This window comes from Semicossyphus pulcher, unplaced genomic scaffold (assembly GCF_022749685.1).
Source record: "Semicossyphus pulcher isolate SPU_LCO1_2020_fin unplaced genomic scaffold, fSemPul1.0.p SCAF_18, whole genome shotgun sequence".
Classification (NCBI taxonomy): Eukaryota; Metazoa; Chordata; class Actinopteri; order Labriformes; family Labridae; genus Semicossyphus; species Semicossyphus pulcher.
In genome coordinates, this window is record NW_027211691.1 from 14,872,910 (window position 1) to 14,891,009 (window position 18,100).

General features: G+C 41.3%; 2 protein-coding genes and 1 non-coding gene across 3 annotated transcripts; 1 reads left to right on the top strand and 2 right to left on the bottom strand.

The window, feature by feature from the left end:
• Positions 1 to 163: 163 nt before the first annotated feature.
• Positions 164 to 10,662, bottom strand: LOC138596271 (centrosome and spindle pole associated protein 1). Its single transcript, XM_069667898.1, has 25 exons — positions 10,614 to 10,662; positions 10,430 to 10,527; positions 10,258 to 10,338; positions 9,536 to 9,637; positions 9,045 to 9,400; positions 7,512 to 7,603; positions 7,333 to 7,429; positions 7,186 to 7,243; positions 6,723 to 7,039; positions 6,508 to 6,632; positions 6,022 to 6,109; positions 5,764 to 5,872; positions 5,461 to 5,608; positions 5,183 to 5,329; positions 5,030 to 5,070; positions 4,772 to 4,909; positions 4,540 to 4,683; positions 4,354 to 4,452; positions 4,214 to 4,265; positions 4,004 to 4,130; positions 3,051 to 3,190; positions 1,915 to 2,052; positions 1,804 to 1,838; positions 781 to 925; positions 164 to 541 (listed from the first exon to the last, which is right to left on the bottom strand). The coding sequence occupies exons 1-25, from the start codon at positions 10,660 to 10,662 to the stop codon at positions 345 to 347; spliced, it is 3,123 nt and encodes a 1,040-aa protein (XP_069523999.1). The 3' UTR covers positions 164 to 344.
• trnar-ccg (transfer RNA arginine (anticodon CCG)) lies at positions 9,924 to 9,996 on the bottom strand. The gene has a single exon. It is a non-coding gene; the product is annotated as a tRNA-Arg (tRNA).
• A 1,024-nt stretch (positions 10,663 to 11,686) lies between the features above and the next one.
• Positions 11,687 to 16,420, top strand: cops5 (COP9 signalosome subunit 5). Its single transcript, XM_069667274.1, has 8 exons — positions 11,687 to 11,961; positions 12,219 to 12,453; positions 13,202 to 13,330; positions 13,726 to 13,791; positions 14,010 to 14,095; positions 14,251 to 14,362; positions 15,094 to 15,242; positions 16,139 to 16,420. The coding sequence occupies exons 1-8, from the start codon at positions 11,825 to 11,827 to the stop codon at positions 16,233 to 16,235; spliced, it is 1,011 nt and encodes a 336-aa protein (XP_069523375.1). The 5' UTR covers positions 11,687 to 11,824; the 3' UTR covers positions 16,236 to 16,420.
• Positions 16,421 to 18,100: the final 1,680 nt, after the last annotated feature.

The window sequence follows — 18,100 nt, forward strand, 5'->3', positions numbered from 1 at the left end:
ACTTCTTTATTATGAAACATATATATTTTTTATTTACATTTATCACAAAAATAACTACATTAACACGGACATACATTTATTTATGTGCATTCACAGATAATGCATCTTACTTCATGGGCTGAATCTAATCTGCAGGGTTCAAAGTGCACTTTTCTTGCTGAGGCCAAACTAGTGGATAAAAGTAACAATTAAAAATTGTGTAAAATAACATTACACAAGACATTCATGGCTGTTGAAGCTACATAATCCAGCTAATTACAAGAGCAATGTTTGTTCACAGTAGCACCACGAACTACATCCAAACAAAAGGGGTTTTCTTGGACACATAAATGAAGAAATAAAAGCTATGTGACGCGGTGTGTCAGCCACGGTGGAGCATCTATCCTACTGTTAGGTCTCTCCCTGCAGCCTCCTCTCCCTTTCACAGCATCCGACGTGCCGGGCCGCAGCCAGGGCTCTGTGGCAACTGTATCAACAGAGACGCGCCTCTCGAGGGCAGAGCGCAGAGATAAGGCATCCGCTTCATCGCCATGCGGCCCCTCTGGAGGGTACAGAAGGTTATCCATCAAACATATCTTTAGGCATTTGAAAATAAAAGGATGCTCAAATTCAACATGCATCATTATTTTTTTACATTAAAATTGTTTATAATATTTTTACATCTGTCTCGTTTTTCTTGAAAAGGTGACAAAGCTTTGGAAAGAGGCTGTGGAAAAATGCTTTTGTTTAATCAGCACGCAGTTAGTTTAAATACCTCAAATGTAAAATGCTTCCTCTCACCTGATCTGCTCTTGTGATCACCAGTGCGAGTGTCTTGTCTTGTGATGTGGCGCTGGTTGTGGGGTCTGACTTTAGAGTCAAGGTTCAAACTGGTCACTGAATGCAAAGACTGAGCATCTGGCTGATCCGTGGACAGCGCCACCTCCTGGACAACACAAGAAGAGATCAGAGGGTGAGATCCACTTTTAATCAAGGTTGTACTATCAGATAACAAAGGGTACTTGTGTAATAGTTGTAGTTAGTCTGACTTTACTGATCAGCAGCATACATCATAGCCATGTCTCCTCCGAGGGGCTGTACTCCCTGCAGATGATTGACGAGATCTCTGCCGATGAGCCCGCTCTTCACTTGCATCCCCACTGTAAACATCTGACAAAGCCCAGCAAAGATTAGGGACCTTAAACGTGTCATATGAAAATCATTCCATCCTGCAAAACCTTCTGCTAAAAGGGCACGCCATGGAAAAGCACTCGATCGCCTCCCTTTCTGCACCAGGCTTTTCAACAATTTCTCATTCCCAGCGGCTGGCACTGTTCTATCACCACCCTGCAGCTGGCCTGTGCGCCTTGCGCCCAGCGCTGGCAGCAGCTGCAACACAGAGACACAGGCTGGCGTGTGCTACAATTATCCTGGCGCGGACACAAAGAGCTAAATTAGCCTGGCAGCGAGGCTGTTTTGGTGTGGCATTGTGACAGAGTATGTAGCTGACCTCCCAAGCCATGTCACCTTTTGTGGAAAATGACTGAAGCCTTAGAAAAAAAAAGGCCCAAAGCACATTGTGTTCCCACTGATGTAAACACTTTCTTTAAACTTGAAAGAAACAGACATTTTAACAAACGGCAGTGTTTAGCTCGGCTTACCAATAAAAGCACTCTGAGACGGCAATATGGAGTCTCTGTGCAGGAAGCGTCCAGGTATGTTCCTCTGAAAGAAGGAATAAACACACACAGGCACCAATTCAACACTTTCCCTTAACAGGAGCAGACACACACACAATGCTAGATGCTTTTTGTCATCACTTACAGGACGATAGTGGTTCAGATCCTGGTCCAAAAAGTCTGAAATGAAACACGGAGCAATGAGTTAAAGAGCACAACAGTCTGAGAAGTTTGCGTACGTTGTCTGCTCACTGACCGCGCTCTTCCTCTCTCTTCATGAGCCTGTTTTCACGCTGTTGTTCTCGAAGAAGAGCCTGCTGCTGGATGTCCAGACTCTGTGCATCAGTGGGAGGGTCAGGGTACATGTGGCGGACTTCTTTTCGAGAGGCTGTGTCTGACAAATACAGGAAAGGTAGTGTCTCAGACTTAAGGTCATATTTAAAAGAGAAACTAACAATTTATATATCTTTTAGAGTAATTGCAAATGCTCCGCTCTCTGAAACAGCACTTTGGTTGTGACTCAGCCCTGCAGACTGGCTACACTTCCCACTATACCCATCAATGTTTGACTGCACAGAATATATCTAATGCAGCTTTCAGATGTAAGGTCGTATACATCCGTTACAAATATGTGGAAGTTTGATAAGTGATTTTGTTAATTGCTCACAAAGTAGCATTTCTGTCTTTTTTCTTGGTTCTAACAAGCCGGGGCTCTGAGCGTCTCACAGACCCCTGCATTAGCTCAGTCTGGGAACACGTCCAAAGCCATTTCCTTGGTCGCTTGCAATAAATTCTCTGTTTATGCTGCCAAGCTGCCTTTTTGTGTACGGTGGTCTCACAAGATTAAAGTTTCAGTGTGGCTAGAGGGAGACAGACTTTGGAAAGTCTAAAGCGGTGATCCTCATCCTCATCGTGACCTTTCATCAACGCCACGACCAAAGCAATTACACGACGGTATCGCTTTTTAAAGTTGGAAAAATAGAGCGAGAGAGCAGACGCAGAGTAAGCAGCGTCCAATTGGTTTCAGATAAATGGAATTTGTCGCCAAAGATGATCTTAAGTACACCGCTACGATACGAGCGATAGAAGTAACATGAAGCGATATTTCACTTTCACGAAAAAGTAGCAAAAACTTTTAATGTAGTTTCTCAGCGCGTTGTACGACCTCTTCTTGCAGCTGTGAATACTTTGTTACCTCTGGGTCATAGAGAAATAATTAACACTCACCGGCAGGCAGAGGGTCTCTGCTCATGATACTGCGGGATCACACACAGATCGCTCATTAAACCCACTAAGGGTGCGTTTTTTGCAGTGATCTGAAGTGATTAAAGCTGCAAGAAAAAGTTACTTGCTATAAAATGAAACCAACGTCCGATCAGTGTCTGGTATTACCTCTGTATTTCAGCTGGTTGAACTCCCTGATATTTTGCATATGAACACGTGCAGCACCAGAAGAAGGACTCCTGATTGAAGGCTGAGCAGCTTGTGTGTGCGGCGATTCAAAGGCGTTCACCCTGGGTCGACCTCTGGGCCTGAGCAAAGGAGAGCACGCTAGCACATTCAAAATGCAACATGACAGCATGCAGTTCCACTTGATACAATGGCCCCTGTAATTGCGGCTCAATTCTAAAGGCATTAAGTGAGTATTGCTTAAAAATAGTAAGGACACAACACCTGGTTTGTGTGTGTGTGTTAAGCGTTTCCAAATGCTTTCGTGAGGCCTGAAGCTTGAGGCGTCTGTGTAAGCAGCTTATATTGGAAGCAAAGGAAAGCTGTGAAACTGGCAGCATTTCAAAGCTTTTCCTCTGATCATTTGCAACAAACTTATTGAATAGAAGCAGATATTTTAGCTTGTCGGACATTCCTGACTGTACATACAAAGTTACATGTTTTTCAGTTCGTTTAGAGCGGGTCCAAAGTAGCAAAATGTCGTGCTGACGTGTTCAGCGGCTTTCTGGCCTTCCGAGGCAAAGACAGGTGAAAAGAACATTTCCCTTTAGGGAGCACTCTGTGACATTACTGCCATAATGAGCCTCTGAAACAAATCTGGATGGAGATTAGAAGATAGCCAATTTGACCTCCATTAGCTCGGAGCGCGAGAAAAACCTCCTTAAATACTAATAGCAAATCAAATTTGCCATTTAACGCGACCGGATTAGTATTGTGTCTTCACCTTCATGCATCGTGGGCTGTATTAGGTGAAATTGGACCTTAAGGGGTAGAGCACGTCTAATAAGTTCTCTAAATGACTATTTTTTAAGCCAGGAAGTAAATGATCAAATCTAATTAATTCTGGGTGTGCTACACCTTCGCAAATTACCCTGCTGCTCAGGGGAGTGTGTTACCTGCTGGGGGGAGAGTAGCGACCGTCCTGGCGATCTGTCTGGCCGAGCTGAACCTCCAGTTGTCTCTGCTCTTTCCTCAGGTACCTACGGAGAGCCGACAGCTCTCGAAACACTTCCTGCTGATTGTCTGAAGCAAGCACAGGACAAAATGTACGACTTACAAGAAGCCAGGTGTTGATATGTTAATTGGAGGTAAGGTCGAAACCTTACCTTGTACATTTGCAGGGACGTTTCGGTAGCTTGGTGCCGACACAGATCGTTCCTGGAAATGTGAGCATTTTAATTCTAGATTTACATCCAAACAGCGTTAATTTAAAAATATTACATGCATGTGTAACTCAGTGACTTACAGTCCTGGAGGAGAGTTGGCTCACAACAGAGGGAGGTCTGGATGTCACGAGATTCGTCTGCTTCTTCCGCAAGGTTGGGATGGGAGGAGACGGCTCTCTCTGCACGCAGCACAAGCAGGATCACATCACTCAATGTTCAACAAAGCTGCATTGTACACTGCCCATGACTTCTCAGGCGTACTGTACCTCGTAAAACAGCGTCATTTTCTCCTCTCTGCCTCTGGCGCTATCAGGTTCTTTCATCCTCATCTCTTCTTCCCTTCTCGTCCTCTTTTCTCTCTGGGTTTGTGTTTTATGTTCATGGATCCAGTTTTGGTTTTCCTGCCTTTGCTGCAGAGTAAAGAAAAACTGTTCTTAATCGCAAGCCCGGCATGAGGAGACCCCATTAACTGACAGATGATGAACTCCTCACATCTACCTTCTTTTGCTTCCTTTGCTCCTCCTCGTATTCCCGCTGAATGCAAGCCCTCTGGTCCTCCAGCCTCTTCTCTTCTTTCTCCTCCTCAAGCCTCATGCGTTCTCGCTCCTCTTCCTGTTTTCGCTTCTTTTCCTCTATCTGGTGGTCAAGACGAGGTTAATTTGCACTCGTAACCGATAAAAAGTTTACATAGTTTAGAAAAGACATCATGTTTTGTTTCATTCATGCCTTCCAAGCAGTTTCCTCCCCAGGACCTACTTGTTTTTTCAGCTCTCCTTTGTATCCTTCCTCAGTGAAACCTGCAAAGCAAAGTGAGACACCAGGTGATTCATCTTTAAAAGATCGCATGGTATACAGTGCTCTAACAAATGCACATAAATGCACAGATCATCCGTCAACACTGAAATCTACCTGACAGTTGATGGGAGAGAGGAGCCCTGGCTTCACCGCGAGGAGTGTGTCCATTCCTCACCAAATAGCTTTGTGTATGTCCGCTGTCCCTGGGGACATGATTCCTATACGACTCCTCGTTGATCCTGTGCATTTGCGTCAGGTTACCTTACCACAAGGAGACATTTATAGTTAGCTTCAATATGCTGTATTAGTGTTTATCTTAAGTCATTTGAAGATAAAAAGCATCTCAGGTTTGGCAGCCCCTCATTAAAACGAAGAAGTGAAAGCCAACTTACTAACAAGATTGCCGTTTTGGTCTTTAATCGGAGCGCCTCCCCCACTTCTCCCCCAGGGGTTGTACGCCATCAGCTCGGCTTCTATCTTGGCATCATAACGCTCCTTCTCTTCTTTCTCTCGTCTTTTACGCTCCTCTCTGTCTTTAATCTGGACACAAGAAAGGCAGGATGTTTCAAAAGTTGGTGTCTGTCTGCCAGTTTTGCTCGTATCTCAAGACGGCCCCAAACACTTCTCGGTCACAAACTGTCATACCTGCCTTGTGATGTTAGTTAGTTTGTAAAGCATTGGCTCTGACATCATACCTGCTGTCTGAGTGCTTCTTGGTAGCTCTGCGTACTCTCTCTCCTCTGCTTGGACTTGTCTGGAGGAGCCTCTCCTATTATCAGCGGAGACGCTCTGTGATCAGTTACTCTATAAGCAAAGAGATGACAAATGACGAAGAGGTACATTTACAGGGGGTACTGACAGACAGCAGTGAGGCCCTCTTCTGCAATATACTAAAGCTATCACACACTGAGTCAATTAATTGTGAAGATTAAGGTGGTGGGATGATCACTGACTCTGTGCGGTCCCTGCGTCTGAGAGGAGGTGCTCTTTGAAGAGGGCTGTGGAAACTGCCAGATTGATGCTCCCTGTCAGGTGCGCCATCTATCAAACAAGATGTTAAATACAAACAGAATTAAGAGCTGCATCTGTCTGCCAGCTTTTTTTTCATTAAGGGGCAGAAAAGTTGCTGCAATAATTAAAATGGAAAGAAATGACTGTATCCAAGCAGACCAGCTGGATGAAGCTGGATCAATCTGCATCTGATGAACAATAAACTGTATATCCTCTTAGCAATATAATCAATTCTGCTGTAAAATCAGATTTATGAACTACTATGTCAAGTCCTCTTAGCTGTAAATGTGGTGATAGAGTGGCTCTATAATAAATGGTAATGTTCTCTACAAGACTATGAGATGTCTGGGAGTTTATTTAAACCAATGTAAGTAACTCCCATGTAAGGAAAACCCCCATTTTAAATAGAGAATGTTGTAACACTGTACTCTGATAGTGTTGAAGATTGGGATCTAATGGATTCCTGGTTCCATAGTAGTAATAGGCTGCATCATGAGGAGTCTTGTAATGATCCATTACAGCGGGAGGAACAGGCGGAGGAACAGCAGCAACCCTGAAAAGTTAAAAAACCCCACAAAAACAATGAATTTACAGCAGAGTTGTTTCATGACATAAACGGGAATACAAAGAAACAATTAGCTACCTCGGCACGGCCACCTCTCCCAGCGTGTTTGAGAAGTCCCTGTGGTAGTCCTCGTTAAAGTAGTCCAGCGAGGGAACACCTTGTGCTGCCCTTGTACCCGACCCAGACACTGTTGTACCTGTCAGCTGACTGAAGTCCACTTGGGAATTTCCGGAGGAGGCTTTACGTTCTCGGTGCTCAGTGGGTTTGTCATCTCCAGGCCTCGGATTTGGGTGCTTTCCTCTGGGCTCCAGATCTATTCCATGCTTGGAGGAGATGTCTTGTTTTCTGTTGTTATAGCGCTGATTTACACCACTAAAGTGCGTGATGCGGTCAGGCTGGAAGAGAGGATCCATCATGCAAAAGAGAAGAAGATTTTTTTTTTTTTTTGACATACAGCAAAAAATGCTGTGCTGAGTGATGACTAAGTAAGATGATATATTTTAAGAGTCACTTTTAGACTGTTCTTGCCATCCTGCTGTACCTCTTTCTCTGGGTCTGTTGCTCCGGTGACAGCAACCCTCAGCCCAAGCGTCTTCTCCCTGAAAAAAAAAAAGCATCCCATCCTTTGTGTCTTGTTAAAGTGCCACAGAAACAACTCAAAATGTTGATGAAGTGAATAAACACTCACCTGATCTTGTTCCTCTGCCGTTCAGCGATTTGTTGCAGCAGCTCTTGCTTATACTGCTCTTTCCTCAGCTGGGATGCCGTCTGCTCTTCTGCTCTTCCTGCAGGACAATAGAACGTACAACAGCTGTCAGTTATGATGTTTAAAATTGGACAAATTCATGCATTAAGAATAGTATTTACCAATCATTAACCCAGTAGCAAACTCGGCTTCATCCCGACTGGTAGCAGGTCTAGATCTTGCAGCCGTCCTCATTCTGTCTGGCATTTGGAGACTGTTTAACACAGACAGACAGATCCTGACACTCCACAAGACTCATCCAATTACAGGCAGGATATAAGGTTTACAGCACAGCTATCAGTTCCCCTGAGCCACGCCCTGCTACCGTGTTATATCACACACAAGCTCACTGTTTGCATGCACAGCTTTGTGTTCTCAGAGAAAGGGAGTGAAGCCTTGCGCTCAAATCAATCCAGCTCCTCTGATAAAACCGGGTTGAGTAAATTGTGTGCCTGGAGCTGGGCCAAGACTCATCCCTCCATCACGGCTCTACATGTTAACAGCTTACTCAGAGTGGCTCAGTGTAATGGCATAACAGGAAACAATGAAACAACAGCTTAGTAAGAGAAGTGCTGAAGAGCATTAATTGCATATGGCAGGAATGATCTATACATGTCTTTTGTTACCCTGTGTCGGCTCATTCAATCAGATTTCTTTATTGATTGGGAATATTTATGTGACTCTCCATGTCCAGCTCTGCATGTGCATACTGTTGCAATCAAGGATAATTCTGTTTCAGCACTAAAAATCTCATAATGAATCTTGTCTTACACTGACTCCCCAAACCGTTGATTGTTATTCTGGTCATGAACACCAGGGGCCTCCACCTCCTTTGTGTCCGGAGGAGCTCTGCAAATAAGAGAGACATGGTAGGTAAAGAGGATTTATCATACCTGACCTTCTGACAATGGTGTAAAAACTAGGAGTGAGAAATCTGCTGCCCTCACTTAGAGTAGAGTACTGACACATGATGCAATTATCATCCCCTTAAGTTCAATATTAACAAGATCAAAGAGCTTGTTGTGGATCACCAGAGGAACAGGAGGCCCCCTGTCCTGGTTGTCATCCAGTGAGAGGAAGTGAAAAGGGTGGATTCATACAAGTAGCTTGGGGTCTAAATCAATAAGAATTGGATTGGAGTGACAATATGAAGCATTATGCTGTCACAGTGAAGTTGACCTTTCAGCTTTTGGGTATAAAATGTCATCACTTCATCATTTTAAACCTATTGTGTGAAATTTGTTTGAAATGTCATAAGTAAGAGTATGAATTCTTGAGTTATGGCCACAAATGTGTTTTGTGAGGTCACAGTTGACCTTGACCTTTGAGCTTTGACCACCAAAATCTACTCAGTTCATCCTTGACTCCAAGTAGATGTTTGTGCAAAATTTTAAGAAATTCCTTCAAGGCATTCCTGAGATATTGTGTTCACAAGCATGGGATGGACGTGAGATCACAGTGACCTTTGACCTTTGACCAACAAAATCTAATCAGTTCATTCTTGAGTCCATGAGGACAATTGTGACAAATTTGAAGAAATTCCCTCAAGGCATTTCTAAGATATTGTGTTCGCAAGAATGGGACGGGCGAACAGACGGACAACCCCGAAAAAATAATACCTCCGGCCAAATTAAAATCACACTACAGAGAATTACCTGTTAGCTCTGTGCTCTCTTGTCCTCCTCTCCTCCTTGTAATCAGGAGTGTGTCTGTCTTGCCTCCTCCTGAGTCTGACCTCCAACTCCTCCTCTTTGTCAGTGTTAAACTCCTCCTCGGAGCTATACGGCTCCTTTGGTCTGATGAGTTGCCATCGCCTTCGTCCCCTGTGGCCTGAAACCCAAGTCCCTGTCCTGTTTCCATTATCCACTGCCTCAGTCAGAGTGGCTGCATCTCTTCTGGATGTAGGGCGCTCCCGGGGAGGAGGGTGATAATTTGTATGCATGTTGGGGATCAGCAGAGGAGAGGCTGGAGAGGGAATGGACACAGCATCTAACGCTTGGACATGCCCAGGCTGAAAGTGAAAATGTGAAAAAAAAAGATATACGTTAAACTTTTAATTTGTTTTGAGTGAAAGCAGAACTGCAATTATCTTGTAAAAAAATTTAACTATCAATTTGCATGTTTGTTCATTGATTATTCGTATGACCTTTGTAGTGACAGCAGCTACACCCCTCCTTAAGCTTCTGTTTTGAGCTTGTTTCTGTAAGAAGAGGTTGTATTCTTTATTCCTCTCCTCTCGTAGTTTTTCCTGTGAGAGAAACAAAATCAAAGTAAAGTCTCTCATCTTTCTAATCTAACTCAACACTCACATAACATATAACAATCAAACTACATTTACAAGGCCAGCAATATACAGAAGACATCTCAGATCCTTTTGTCCACTACATGGGTTCAATTTCTTGTAAGAGGTGGATTAATCATCCACAGGATATTGTTTCAATGTTTTGATCAGCCCACAATCAGACACAGATGGACTTTAGAACGTAATGTCTCCATAAACTTCAATCATCCTTTATATGTAAATGTGATTAAATCGACCCAGGTGGGACTCGAACCCACAATCCCCAGCTCCGGAGGCTGATGCCTTATCCATTAGGCCACTGGGCCACATGCACACATTAAGGAACCCTTCAGCATTTTGATAGTAAGCTTTAATTAGGCTGAAAGCACTAGCAAGCAATACAGTACAGTTGCTATGACAAACAAAACACTGTGCAGTCATATCAGCTTAAATGCAGGCTCTGCAGTAAATCAAGTCCAACTCGATGACAATGAAGAGTTACCTGGCTCCTGTTATATCACACAAAGGATTCTACACACACATAAGTGTGCTCAAAGAAGTAACCCCTCAGACACACATGCACACACCTGAACTGATATCTTGTCATCAATAGGTAGGGAGAGACCCTGGGGTTGTGGACGAGGTTCCCTTGCTTGCAGGTCCTTCTTCTGGAGGAAGAAAGAACAGGATAATGAGTCAGCAAAATACAATATATGTCTTAACATTTTGAAATTATCATTTAAAAACACATCTACAGACCGTGGCAACATATTGTTTGTAGTCCAACTGAAGCTCCTGCTTTAGTTGATTTTTCCTCCTTTCATAGCCTGTTCCAAGCGGCAAGCTTAAGCCCAAACCTGCAAAGTATAAAACATATAAGATGTCTACATAACACTATACTCAAATAATATAACCTACCCTGTATCAGAGGCGTATATAATACCTGTGTCTGCATTAGAGGATATTCCCTGTGCTGCTGATGCTGGAGGCATGTCCACCAATGCTGTTTATATTACCAGCCCTTCAAAGTAGACAACATTTAAATATTACAGTAAATCATTCAATATATTTGCTCTATTGTAACAACTAGTCATCCAAGAATTGATCATTAACGTATCTCGATTGGCAATGTGAATGGTGTATCACACTTAAATGATTATATATCTTTCCTACCTTCGAATGTGTAGATAAGTCCACAGAAGTCATTCATAACAATATCAAATGTAATATTATTTATAATCAATTGATAATTAATAGATAGTTTGCCTTTAAAGACTAAAACCTGACACACGCTCATGTCTAAAAGTGTCAACATGGCGCAAAGCATCATTATGTTGCTATGGGTAACCATGACACACAGGTTCCCCTGATAGAGGCTAGCAAACACGGAAGTCTGAAATAAAGAATACTTATCAGAGGCCGGACATATTCACTGAATAATAGTTGAAAAATGATTCAGTTATTCTGATTAATTGTCGTCGTTGGCTGCTGAAAGTGTTGTAATTGTATTAATTCCAGCAGAAATCAAGTAACCAAGTTAGCTAACATATCAACAAAAGCTAGCTTTCACGTACCAACTAGAAGCCGTTTGTACATGACATGCGGGCTTTGTTTAAATATCATCATTTTTTATTAATGAACATAAGCTGCAGTCTGGTCGTCATTCGTCAAATACCTTAAACCCCATTCATATAATTGCAGGGCCAAAGACTTGAAAGGGAAAAAAGTCTTCATGAGCTTGTTTCCTACGTGCGCCGCTAGATGGCAGTACATCCCCGGCGGTTGGATGAAGTCCTCCCAGGACTAAACCATGTTTTCTGTCAGAGGGGTGGCTGTATTTTTAAATGAGGGCTGACTGCTATAAAAATCGCTTTAGGTGGATTAAAAATGTCACATATGGTTTCATTTTCATGTCAAAAAATGCCCTGTAACATACAAATACATCGACGGTGTATTTGTTTAAAATTAGGATAAACGTCCCCTGCGAGCGCACTTTGATACATTGGTTTGATTCACTGTCATGGCTCCCTGACTGAGTCGGCATTTGGCCTGTTACGGTATCAAACTCTTTGGAAAAATACAACATTTCTTCGCGTATTTGTTTACAAGTAGGGGTATTGACGACTCACTTTTTTTGTGATTAGATAATTCATCATGGCAGGGAGTAGCACGGCTCAGAAAACATGGGAGCTAACAAACAGCATGCAGGAAGTACAGAGCATAGATGAAATTTACAAATATGACAAAAAGCAACAACAAGAAATCCTCGCTGCGAAGCCATGGACAAAGGAGTAAGTAAAAAGACAATAACGTAGCATTTAGTTATCAGTGTCAAGTGTTTATGTGATTGTTAAGCTAAATGCTTGGTGTCGTATGTTTCTCGTCTGTGTGTTGTTCGAACACCCTTGATAGGCTACAAACTAGCATATCCGTTTGTTTGTAAACAGCAGTCCAGCAAACGGGTTGTTGTTTGTATTCATGAATGTAATCTTAATAACTATCCTTGCTCTTCTTGATATTAAATATACGACTTTCTTTAAACCCATAGTCATCACTATTTCAAGTACTGCAAGATATCAGCCTTGGCCCTGTTGAAGATGGTGATGCACGCCAGGTCTGGGGGTAACCTGGAGGTGATGGGCCTCATGCTGGGGAAGGTGGACGGTGAAACCATGATCATCATGGACAGCTTTGCCTTGCCCGTGGAGGGCACAGAAACCCGGGTCAACGCCCAGGCTGCAGCATATGAATACATGGCTGCCTACATTGAAAATGCTAAACAGGTTAGATTAAAGGGAATCTCACAGATTTGAGAAAAGGGTAACTAAACTCTGCATATCAGAGTTAAAATATATTGACGTTACGATTTATGATGCATCAAATTCTGATGATGTAAATGATTCCAACCATATTTTTATTTTATTTTATTTCAAAACATATTTCCTTCAACTGTTCTAGAAAAACCTCCCTTTGTTATTTGTATTGTGGAATAGAATTACACCTACATTATTTTTGACCCTAAATGTGATTGGTTGGGCAATATAAAAATAAATATTAATGATATATATATATATATATATATATATATATATATATATTAGACCATTAATACAACTATTTATATCAGCCTTTATTGCATTGGGCCATTATGGGCAAAGTTGCTAAGCAAAAATGCGGACATACTATATGGTAATTTGGATATTTAATTATAATTTAAGGGGGATTCAATTTCAGGTTTAGTCAAAACCAAACATTATTACCTGGTTACTTTATCCATAAAAACAGATTTTTAAATGGACTATATCACTATAAGCTGATATTGAAATATGCAATTATTGTTATAACTTTTATATAATTGTTATATATCTTAATAACTGTGTAAAACACAGTTTCTTTTCTAATGTTGCTGCTTTTTTTTTCGTTCTCCAAAAAAATTACAAAATTAAACGCTATTTGTATTTTCTCAGTATACTGTTACTTTTGTATAAAGGTTTATTTCCTTGAATAATAACCTACATCTCTAATCCCCAGGTCGGCCGGCTGGAGAACGCTATTGGCTGGTACCACAGTCACCCTGGCTATGGATGCTGGCTCTCAGGCATCGATGTCAGCACTCAGATGCTCAACCAGCAGTTTCAGGAGCCGTTTGTGGCCGTTGTGGTGAGTCTGCGGAAAAGTTATTTTTCATTTCAAGCTAAATGCCTTGATTTCTTCTTGCACCCCATTTAACTGTAACTCATGAAAGTAAGATGCTTCCTTTCTAAGTATGACAGTATAAGTACATGTGTTTGTAACCGAGAAGGGGGCACGATTATTGATGTATGAGTTGTAGCCGTCTGATGAATATTTTGCTATTGCAACCATATATGCTATTTACACTTCATTACGTTGAGCCTTTGGTTTAAATGCCATGGGCGGCATATAATTAAGTGTGTATTTTCAGCGCTCTGACAGCCGTAGTAAAAGGCTCCTGGTGGCCAGATTTGAGTGGTCCCTGGAGGTTCGTATGACCCCTGACTTTGTTTTCCTGTTCTACTGTATCTTGCTTCCTACAGATCGACCCCACTCGGACTATTTCTGCAGGGAAAGTCAACCTTGGCGCCTTCAGGACCTACCCTAAGGTACAGAAAATCTGTTAATAGTTCCAGTTGTGTATTTCTTTTAGTTCTGTAACAGGATTCATGTGCACGTTTGTTTTGGTTCATATTTTAGTTTGAATTTGAGTTGTATTGCCCTAATATTCACAGTAATTAATGAGTGTAGTATTTACCTGTGTATATTGGTGTGAAAGATTTTTTATTTGTTGTCATTTCTCTCCATTTCCTCTTTATATTTTCAGGGTTACAAGCCTCCTGATGAGGGACCCTCAGAATATCAAACAATCCCCTTGAACAAGATTGAAGACTTTGGTGTTCACTGTAAACAGTGAGTATTTTTCTCTTTGTTACCATATATGAGATAATATAAATGAGATAAAACAGTACTTCTAGTACACATCAAGTTAAATGTATTGTTGAACATTAATATATGACTGTATCTTGTATACTGCTAATGTTTTTTCTTTGATTTGTTTTATTTAGGTATTACGCCCTGGAGGTGACTTACTTCAAGTCCTCCCTTGACAGAAAGCTTCTGGAGCTCCTTTGGAATAAATATTGGGTCAATACCTTAAGTTCCTCAAGTCTCCTCACGGTATGTAGGCAACTTCAGAAAAAGCAAAATGTTGGCTAATTGTTTGACATTTTGATTTATGGTTAATTATTACTCTATAACTCATTGAGACATGCGGTCACCCGCTTGTGATGTTGTGATTTATTGCAGCGTAGTAGCCAGGAGTCCCTGTTTATTGATTTTACTAATAAGCTTAATTTAACTTTTTAGCAAAGGAAGATAAGTGTTAAAGTTGGACCCGGCTCCAGTGATACAGATGCTGCCGTAGTTCACCATGGATCATCTCTCTTCCCCCCGCGGTTCATTCTAAAGATTGAAAGCCCCTCATGTGAATTCCCATTGTGGATGCAGTCACTCTGTCCCGAGCTTGACTAAACAGTCTAAATAGGCATCAGGCTTATCCAAACAGTTAGCTCTCCGGCATTCTGGATGAAGATGAATTGACTACATGTCAAGAACGAGCTGCTCCTTGGGTGACAGGCTTTGTCAGTTGCTACACTGTCGCCCTAGCCGGGGGCCCCTGTGTCATTGTGTTTTAATTACCTTTTCCACTAAAAACACGGCCTCACCTTAAGCAAACTTTCCCCCCCGACTTCTTTTCATTCACCAGAAGACTCAGAGTGGTCCTCCAGCTTGTTAGACCGATTTGTTGCCATTCTGCAAAATTCTCTTTCTTTGTGAAAAATCTGTTATCTGGCTTTTGATGGCAAATTGTGCATGAATGGGTTTCTGTGTGTTTGTTGGATGGTCAGAACTCGGACTACACCACGGGCCAGGTGTTTGACCTGTCGGAGAAGCTGGAGCAGTCGGAGGCTCAGCTGGGCAGAGGCAGCTTCATGCTCGGCTTGGACACACATGACAGGAAGTCTGAGGACAAACTGGCCAAAGCAACACGAGATAGGTAAACCTTTTCTTACAGAAAAAGAGGCTGCAAACATAAATGTATTTTGGGCAACATATTTTCAGTTCTTTGGCAGCAGCCTGCTTCCCCTTTGCTTACTTTATATTTGTGTTTTTACTTTTAAATTCTTTCAGGTGCAGTATTTGGCGATTCAGTTTATTTATTAAGGATACTTTGCCATAATGTTAAAACTAATCTTTATCTCATATAAAATGTATAGTTTTCTGCAACATTCCACAAATACTTTAATCTTCTTGAACACTGTTATGATGAAAAGCTGATAACGGAATTTTTTTTGTCTAATATTGACATTTAATTTTGTTCAACGTTTGAATCAGGGCTGAAACCAACATTATTTTTATCCTTGATTAATTTGCGAGTCATTTCCTCAATTAAAGCTCAATCACCGTATGCAGAGAGACTTTTTTAAATGATTTATTTCTGAAAATGTGTTTGAAACTAAAAGAGATTCAGTTAATTATGATAAAAAAAAGAAGAGAATTATTCAAATTTGTTAATGATGATAAAATAGGTGCTGATTAGTTTTCTGTTGATCCACTGATGACTCATTTTATGATCTATAGTCTTTTGAGTTTCCAACTGTTTTTTTTACAAGTAATGTTATTAAAAGAGCAAGAGAAAGCCTAAAGCACTGTAACATTTTCCATTATTTTATCTTTTCCAGCAATATTATTAAAAATGTCTATGATTCAAATTGACCATCAGACGACCTAAACCGAATAATCTCTTCAGCCATATCTGAAGCTTAGATACAAACATCTTTACCAATTACTGTTCTTGGAAGTTTACTGACACCGTTGTAGATGTAGCATCTCTGTATGCTGCATGTTTTCATTGGGTCAATTTAACCGATTTTGCACTTTGGTTTGTTTCAGCTGCAAAACAACCATCGAGGCGATTCATGGCCTGATGTCTCAAGTCATCAAGGACAAACTCTTCAATCAAATCAACACCTCTGCAAACTCAAACTGAACAACGATTTGGAATTCACCTGGATCTCTTGTGCATGTGGAGCACTTAGTGGTTTATCTGTAACTGCTAAGGGTAATATTCTCTGTGATTTCTTTAGGGAGTGCTTTTTTATTAAATTTCTTCTTATGTCCTAGAACTACAGATCATAGAGCCAAGACCCATACAAAAATAAAGCATAAGTGGAAGCTGTGTGTGTCTGGGTATTTCATACTTATATATACTTTAATTGCAGTCAGTAATATGCAATAGGAACTACTTTTTGTCTGGGTAATTGAACAATTCACCGGTTAAATGTTGGATATTTTACTTAACTTTTCTTTCACTTTTCTGTGTGCATATATTGTTAATTTAGCAGTATTATTTTTGCATGCTAGTATTCTTCTGCAGCCCGACATGTGACCACACCAGTCAGTCATTCAAGTGTCGCTCGTCACATCATTACATAATGGAACAACAAACTCTAACCTCTGCATAGGCTCAAAGGGAATCGGCTGCCATGTGTGGGATGTCTCTGCGGAGTCACTCCCCGCACAGTTTGGCTTTCGTTGGTACACACTCCGGCAGAGCGGCCAGCTCGTCAGGTTTGGTGTGGCAGTGATGCAGCGCAGAAACAGAAGCCGTGCACACTGGAGTCTATTCAGCCAGCGTGTCTGCTCTCCATCGAAGCAGGCACTCACCCAGTCTGCCTTTTTTTACAGACAGACAGTTTGGCCGGGGTTTGTGTCAAGTCTTTTTTTGTGGTATTGTAATGGCTAAATGTATATTTTTGATGTCATGTATCACAGAGGAGACAGTCCCAGGGGGATCCAGGAGGTGACTGTTTTTTCTCATGTGCATGAGCTTTGGCACCACTTCTTATAATGATTTTCTTTAACCTTTATTTAAGCCTTGTCCTAAATTGCAGGGTGTTCAGTATAGCGGTTTAGGAATAGGAAACTTATTAGATTATATTTAACGTAATTAAGAAAATCTGAAATTGTTGAATAGGCTGTCTGCACATGCGGTCTACTGAATAGCTCATGTTTTTGCCAGATATTTAAATGTATTACATGGATGACTGTCACACTGCTAAGGAAGTATTTGGAGAATGCTTTTCTAAAATAGTTTCACCTCTTGTTTGGTCTTTCTTGGTGATTTAAGAATCAGTGAAACATATTGAACTCGTTGGACATGTAAATATTGTGATTATCACCAGATGGACATTTGTATGCATGACTAAATGTGGACTAGGAACATTTATGTAAATTCTATTCAAGTCAAATTGTGGGCAGCCAAAAATCCATTACTTGTGTGTTTTAGCTTACTTTTTTAACATTTAGCGATTCTCTAATTTCAAAGTATGTTCCCCATTACGATAAAAAATGGGCTTCACAGATTGCAGTGGAATGCCTTCTGCTTTGCTGTCCACAGAAATATTAGGGGTGAAGGACTGGGTGATAGGAGAGCAGCAGATTAATACGGCCAAGGATAAATAGAAATGGATAACTACAATATTTAGGCCCTAAAGGTCTAGTGACCCTGCTATGGTCTGGACATGTTATGTTTAGTTTGGCTCTCAAAAGAATTGACCCCACAAGCCTGGAACCATGTGTGAAGAAGTTGATCCCAGCTAAGAAAGCTGGAGGTGCTACACTTCCTTTCCACCATGTGCTCCTGCATAAGTGGAAGCAAGTCACTCTAACAGGAAACTCAAGTCTTGACATAATATAGATTAGCAATGCAGGGGTCACTGGCAGAAGAGACTGATTAGGAATGTCACCTTACTACAAAAGAAAGCAAGATTGCAAATTAAAAACAGCATTAAATTCTAGTATACACTTAGCTTGGTGTATGTTGTCTGTGTTATATGCTTTTCTTAAGGCCGG

Bases quoted from the DNA above. Each gene is read 5' to 3' on its own strand.
- LOC138596271 (XM_069667898.1), bottom strand. From the start codon at position 10,662: ATGCCTCCAGCATCAGCAGCACAGGGAATATCCTCTAATGCAGACACA. The intron at 7,040-7,185 runs GTACAGCAGGAT...CCTCTCTTCCAG, and splicing joins CAACAGACCCAGAGAAAGAG to CCTGACCGCATCACGCACTT. The intron at 6,110-6,507 runs GTACAGTGTTAC...CTTGTTTGATAG, and splicing joins CAATCTTCAACACTATCAGA to ATGGCGCACCTGACAGGGAG.
- cops5 (XM_069667274.1), top strand. From the start codon at position 11,825: ATGGCAGGGAGTAGCACGGCTCAGAAAACATGGGAGCTAACAAACAGC. The intron at 14,363-15,093 runs GTATGTAGGCAA...TTGGATGGTCAG, and splicing joins GTTCCTCAAGTCTCCTCACG to AACTCGGACTACACCACGGG. The intron at 15,243-16,138 runs GTAAACCTTTTC...GGTTTGTTTCAG, and splicing joins GCCAAAGCAACACGAGATAG to CTGCAAAACAACCATCGAGG.